The sequence below is a fragment of the Lissotriton helveticus genome, chromosome 1_1 (genome assembly GCF_964261635.1).
Source record: "Lissotriton helveticus chromosome 1_1, aLisHel1.1, whole genome shotgun sequence".
Lineage (NCBI taxonomy): Eukaryota > Metazoa > Chordata > Amphibia > Caudata > Salamandridae > Lissotriton > Lissotriton helveticus.
Genome location: NC_136057.1, coordinates 1,477,157,211 through 1,477,163,857, shown reverse-complemented (window position 1 = coordinate 1,477,163,857; position 6,647 = coordinate 1,477,157,211). Strand labels below are relative to the sequence as shown.

Sequence of the window (6,647 nt, the reverse complement as noted above, 5' to 3'; positions counted from 1 at the left end):
TATTACTAAAATATCGTTTTTTAAATATTGTGTTACAAACATATCATAGCCAAAATATTAAATACAAAAATATCATGAAGCTAAGTAGAGAATTACAAATGTAACTTCTACGGACCTTGAATATATGTATATATCTTAAAAGTCCGTAGATGTGGAATTAAAAATCATAAATCTATACTTACCTATATATAAAACCTTCACAATATTTTGGTATTTGATAGTCGGTCTACAATATTTCTTTGTAACAGGATAATGTTGTGCTCGATATTCTGACATACAACTGGCAAATCATGGCTTTCTGTACATATATCCATCTTTAAATTGCCAACACTTTCAGGCTTATATTACAAGTTATAACCTTGTGGTATGACTGCTAAGATATTCCAAGGCATGTTTCAGGAAGGAGTTAATGGAGTGAAAAAAGACCTTTTTAAGAAACTTCTCTTGCCTCACGGATCTCAAATGTCTACGTGCATTATATAATCCACTCCGCGTTTTCAATTTCGTTTATAATACATGTGAAATGTTCAGTATCTTTCATACGAATTCTGATTTTAAAATCATCTGCAAAATGTCACCTACAAAAAGATGGTTTTGTCATTGTGAGAGGAGTTATCTCAAAAATTACTCCAACAATTTCATAAGGGCATGACATTTACTAATATTCACAAACAAAGGTAAATAATATTATAATATTTAATGGTGAGACACAATTAATGTATGCCCACCAAATAAATGATGGTTCAGGAGGACGTAAAAGCAACCAGGTGAACTAAATCTTGAGGCGCGAGTAACTTAGGCCAGTGTATTTTTCTCTTACATCAATGTTTAATTAGTATTCTAAGGGGAAAAGAAGAACAACAAGATGTGGAGCATGGCAGGATTGGGAATGGTAGGACTTTCTTAGGTTGTAAGTCAGCATATCATTAGCAAAAATATCATGTGATAGAAATATTGTGTCCTAAATATTGTTACAAAGATACTGTCACATTGGGTATATATTTTGTACCATTACCTTCAATTGGGATACATTTCTGTAAATAATAATTAAGACACAATATGTCTGTCAGACAATATTCTGGTTATGATGTTCAAGTACCATAACATTTTTTAAAGGTACCTAAATGGCGTGCATTTAGTTAAAATGTACAGAATTCCTAAAATAGAAGGACATGAATTTGTAGCTGAAGAGAGCCCAATGTCCATGATAAATAATATAAAGTTGAAAGTAAAAACGTATTTAATGAAGGGCCTGAAACTGGTGGGAAGACAGTTGTACGATAACAGAATTCTGAGTCACTAAGGGGAATCTTTTTGTAGCTTCTTAAGGCAATCCGGATTTAAAAAGAGTCCTGTTAATATAACGCAAATGATAAATACCACAGTGATTTTGAATGATGCTACCAAAGATTGGACTGTGTCTAGTGGCCTGATGCTGAAGTAATTATGAGTGACATATGTGACGCAAAGAAGGCAGAAGGATATTTGAACGTTAGGAAACTAGAGGTGCACAGACCCAACTTAACTGATTGAGAACATAATGACGAAAAAGGGAATTTCAAAGATTGTAGACTATGGGATCAGCAACTGAAGTGGGCAATAAAGAAGTGAATGTTAGTGTATGGTTAAACAACGTCAGGCCACAAGGTGCTGCCTTGTTCTTTCTGGCTTTATTGGCCAAGCAGGGAGAGATTATAATTATATTAACATGATAAAATGCCGCAGGCAAAGTTTATCGCAATGCAGTGACAAAATATGTCCAAAATGTATTTAGTGACCTCTAGTTAGTTGGTCATGAATGACAGATTGATTTACGAACAGGTTTTAATCTTTTTCGAAACCGATAACTACAGTTGATTTCAATTGTGTGCACAAAATTACACTCTAAAGTGACTGTACAGAAACACACTTTATTTCCGTCCTTAATTTTGGGATCCAAATAAAAATGTCAGCGGTTGCTTCCCATCCCTCTATCGAATTAGTCTCAAATGCAGCTAAGAACATGCCCATAATTACACATTTGAAACATTTTTGCACACAAGTGAAATCACTGTAAATAAGGACAACAACCAAGCATTACAAGTGGGAAATAATAGCAACTTAAAAATATCATGAAAGTGCACAAAAATGGAGTTGTAGGACAGTGAAATTAAATTACGAAAGCTTAGGTTTGTTCTTTGACACGTATGGACGAGCTAGGGTCACACACAGTACCCTACATATTCCCATTAGACAACTGCAGAGAGGGTTTCAGAAGTTCAGTGATTGGAAGGCTGTGTGAAAAACAACTGCTTAATGAATCTTCTAGCTTTTCAGACCATCAGGTGCCGCACAATTTATGTCTCAGCTGTGAAACTTAACATTGGTATACTGGACCGACCAACACAAGCAAGACGGACAAAGGTGGCCCCGGTGAAGTTACCAGTTAATAAGAACATTCAATTGAGTATTAACCAATGGCACCTCTTCAAATAGTGCATCATGTTACCAATCTGTCTTGAATTTTACAGCCCAAATGAGCATTTTACCGTGGGCAGCCATACCTTTTGATATTGGGGGATGAGGACTACAACAGCCAGACAACATTGTATGATAGAGCTGGGTGAGTTACTCACACTTGATTTTCGCTTAAAGCATGATTTACGTTTCTCTCCTTAACCCCTATGAGCATTTCACCACAATCATTCATTTAAAAAATAGTTTCTTAATTATATGGACATCATTGTTGCACATACAGTAAAAGCAAAATATTGGAAAAGAAAAAGTGAGGATGAAATGCGTAACCAAACACGGGGAAGGTGGAAGAGCACTGTCGATCTCATTCTTACTCTAAGAACATACATCATAACCAGAATCTACAGCTCAACCAGATTTTTTTCACATAAGGAAATTATTTTTAAAGGAAAATGTTCATATTGTTTTTTTTCTTTCCTTTTCTTATTTTGTAAACGTTTGGCAATCAGTCCAGCAATATGCCTTGCCTTTTCATCTCTTCTGTTCTGAAAGAGTACAACTGCATGAGATAGATTTTTTGTTTTCTTCAAGATATCTATCATGCGTTTGTATACTTTTTCCTGATTCCTTTTCCGTTTCGGTCAAAGGATGAGAGCTTTATGTTTGGGTGTAAGGGAGGCCATTATCCCACTTCGCATTAGGGTACCAAGTACCATTCTTTAGCGGTTCTGGGAGAAGATAGAAAATAAGCTTTATTGCGGAATCTCTCCGTTCTCCTTCAACATTGCTTATTGCACAGTGCAAGTTACTTCCATTACTGGATAATTTAATTGTTTCCTAAAGGATTTTCACAGTTATTCACAATTCTCTTTAAAAAACAAAAGGTCTTTTTAGGTGAGGAGAAGGGGCTGTAGGAGAGATGCTGAAAAGTAGTGTGGCAAAAATGAGTAAAGTCTTATTTTAAGAGCATCCACATCGGTCAACAACCATTCCAGGGATTTTCCCATAAATAATCTGTTGCTTGTCATTAAAGTAGAGCATGTTGATTGGGGACATTTTGGTAGGGGTGCAGCAGGGCCCGGCTGAGCCCTGGGGATTGGCTTGCTGCACCAGGTGCGTGTGCGGGTATTTCTGCATGAACATGTACTCGCACTGGCCTGAGCAGTAGTTGGCTTTGTATCTCTTGGGCGCGATGATCCAGTCCCAGCCGAATGCTTCAAAGTCCACAGTAAGTGGGTAGCGGCAGCAGCGGGACTCGGTGGAGTGCTCGTCACAGTCCAGGCCCAGATTTCTCCGCGATCGCTTGTTGTTCTCCATCACCCGCAGCTCCATGAACGGATGCTATAACCACATGACAGGAGAGAAGAGATGGGGAGACAGAATCATTAGAGCAACTAAAACCACACAGCAAAAACAGAAACTCCAAGTGAAGTTAGAGGAATAAGAAAAGGAAATAAGGAGTGACTGGGCAAACAGACAGTCAATGTAGGACAGGCTGGACGTGCCATTGATAGTCAACCCCTAGACGGAGGATTGTTCGACAAATACGCAACAGAGAGCGGCTACACAGCATCTCTTACTGCAAGTCTATTCATTTTGACTTATTTTATCATACATTGCATGACGCTAAATGTGAATAATTATCTCTAAATGTCTGTGGTCGGTACAAGTTGTATCTCTTAAGTGTGTGTGTATAATTTTTGGCATCTCAACATACATATTTTTAAAGTCAGCAACATACCCCTGTCTGGTTTAGATAAGTGTCCATGTTTCTTAGAGCCGGTGTCTCCAACCATGAGTTACTAGTAGTTCACAGACATCTTCAGAGTAGCTCACATCCTTGAGTTCATTTCTCAATCAGCACAGGGTCAGATTTTCCTTTCAAAGTTACGGGAACTGAGTTGATTTTACATTATTATCTTCAGGCTGCAGATAGCAGGGCCTGGTAAAGCACAGGGCTGGAGTTCGATTTATGACCCAGGCCACAAAGGTGACTACCTAAACCAATGAGTTATTTAAAACTTAGCTAAAAGTCGTTTTCAACTTAATATTGGAGCATGAGAACAAAATTATGTTTTTGAATGCTTTAAAATGGGAGAAAATTAAAATGAAGAGTTAGCTTAATGATTAAGTTAACTCTTCATTTTTATTTTATTCCATTTTGATGTGTTGAATTATAAACAGCAGGCCTCTTTCTCCCAATGGCCAGTATACACCCCACATTTCTAACTGGAAAATACTGTCATTTTTTCAAATGGGATACATTTGAAGTGGATAACAATATTTTTATGAAACATTGAGTCAATGTTTTTATCCGCTTTCAATTAAGCCAATTCCATCTTAATATTTTATGTAACATGTTTCTTCACTTTAAATTCCTACTATTTAAACAAATGGCTGTATTTGTATGTTGTAAATATGGCATCAGGTCTACAGGGCATTTACACACAGCAGGCATCTTGCCCCCAGTGGCTGGTAGACACAGTCTAATATTTATAACTGAAAAACAGTCATTTTTTGAAGTGGGAGAAATTTAAAGTGCAGAAAAATGTTCCATATTATAAACTCTTTTTTGCAGAAAATATGTCTTCACTTTAAATTTCTCACATTAAAAAAATAGTTGTATGTTTGTGTTATACATGTAACAGCGCCCCATATGGCAAAAGGTAGCTCCTATGGCACAAGTACATATGACAGACTCATTCACCCATACACATATATCCCATTCATAAACACATATGTTCATACATTCCCAAGGATCAAGCTTTCACTGACACACATGGCAGCTCTGTCAGAATGCCCTTAGTCTCTATTCAAAACATAGTCTTTGGCTGTATCGTCATTAAGCTGAATCAATAAAACTGATGGCGGGTGGGTGGGGTGGTAAATGAGAGGGTGAGTGAGTGTACAGTGGAGAGTAAAAAAAGTGTTATGAAGCAGGCAGCGCTGGCTGCGCCACAGTGCTGTTTTTCCTTTTGTCTGTTGGGAGGAGGGAGAACACATTGAGGTGGACAGGTAGTGGTAGGAGAAGAAACAGTATTGGGGAGGATGCAGGGGAGCTGAGACAGGGATGGGCAAGGGGCAGCTGAAAAAGGGGCGGTGGGGGTAGAAGAACCAGACTGGGCAGAGGGGTGGGAGGGAAAAGATGCAACATAGGCAGTGGGTGGGGGAATGATCTAAAGAAGCCACATAGACAGGCGGCGGGCGATACTAAAAAGAAAAAAACTGGGCGGAGAGGACATTGAAAGAAACAACATGGGTGGGGCAGTGGTAAAAGAAACCATATGGACTGGGGCAGGAACAAAAGCAACAGGGGCAGGTGGTATAGGGAAGAGACACAACATGGGCGGGTGGGAGGGGGAAGAAGCACATGCTTAAGAAGTTGATATGGTAGGTGGCCTGAAATCACAAGCACTCATATGGAGTGCTTGATCGCAAAAAAAATATCTCCAAAAACAGGAGCAGTTTAAGAACAGAAGTACTTGGCCCATGCTCCAGTGAAGGGCCAAACACTATGGCTTGCTACTGTGGTTTTAATTGCAATGCCCCTAATTACTATTTTAAAACCTTCCACTATGTTAATCTTGAGGACATGAGACCAGTATTTTGTCCATATATTCCTCTATGGGCTCAGCTATTGTTGACTGAAATGCTACGTCTTCGAGTATGTCAGTGTGCACTTGCCAAGTAAGAATACTGAATTCTGTCCCGCTGCAACTTATCAAAGGGTTATGATTGGAACACATGTAACAGAGGTATTCCGAAAAGGATACCTTACTTCACATATCTATTGTGCAGAATAAGTAATCTAATCTAGAATGAAGGTCGTGTACCTGTGAGTCAGATGAAAAATCTATATCCAATGAATGGCTTTGTCTTCAAATGTCTATGATATGCCATTGTTGTATCAAAGCTTTCAATTATTTAGCAATCACAATAGTTGGGGGCCTGGTAATGGACTGTATGCCCGATCACAAACCCTATCTGGTACACCGTTATATTCACCTACCAACACTCAGGGTATAGCTATCCAGCTCAACAATAATATGCAGAACTCAGCTTGGTGTACATTTGGGGCATATAAATCTCATTAGCAAAAGATAGCCTGGTCTTCCCATGACAAATATGTACCTAAACTGCTTACCAATCACTGACTAAGTGGCACACTTGCTTTAATCATTATCATTACACCT

The 6,647-nt window shown here is 38.5% G+C and overlaps 1 protein-coding gene across 1 annotated transcript in view; it reads right to left on the bottom strand.

The window, feature by feature from the left end:
• Positions 1 to 331: 331 nt before the first annotated feature.
• The window catches only part of GDF11 (growth differentiation factor 11), a 731,844-nt gene continuing 725,528 nt past the window's right edge, over positions 332 to 6,647 (bottom strand). The window contains exon 3 of the mRNA XM_078686435.1: positions 332 to 3,795. Coding sequence (XP_078542561.1) covers positions 3,415 to 3,795 — 381 coding nt within the window. The 3' untranslated portion in view covers positions 332 to 3,414. The remainder of the gene's footprint in view (positions 3,796 to 6,647) is intronic.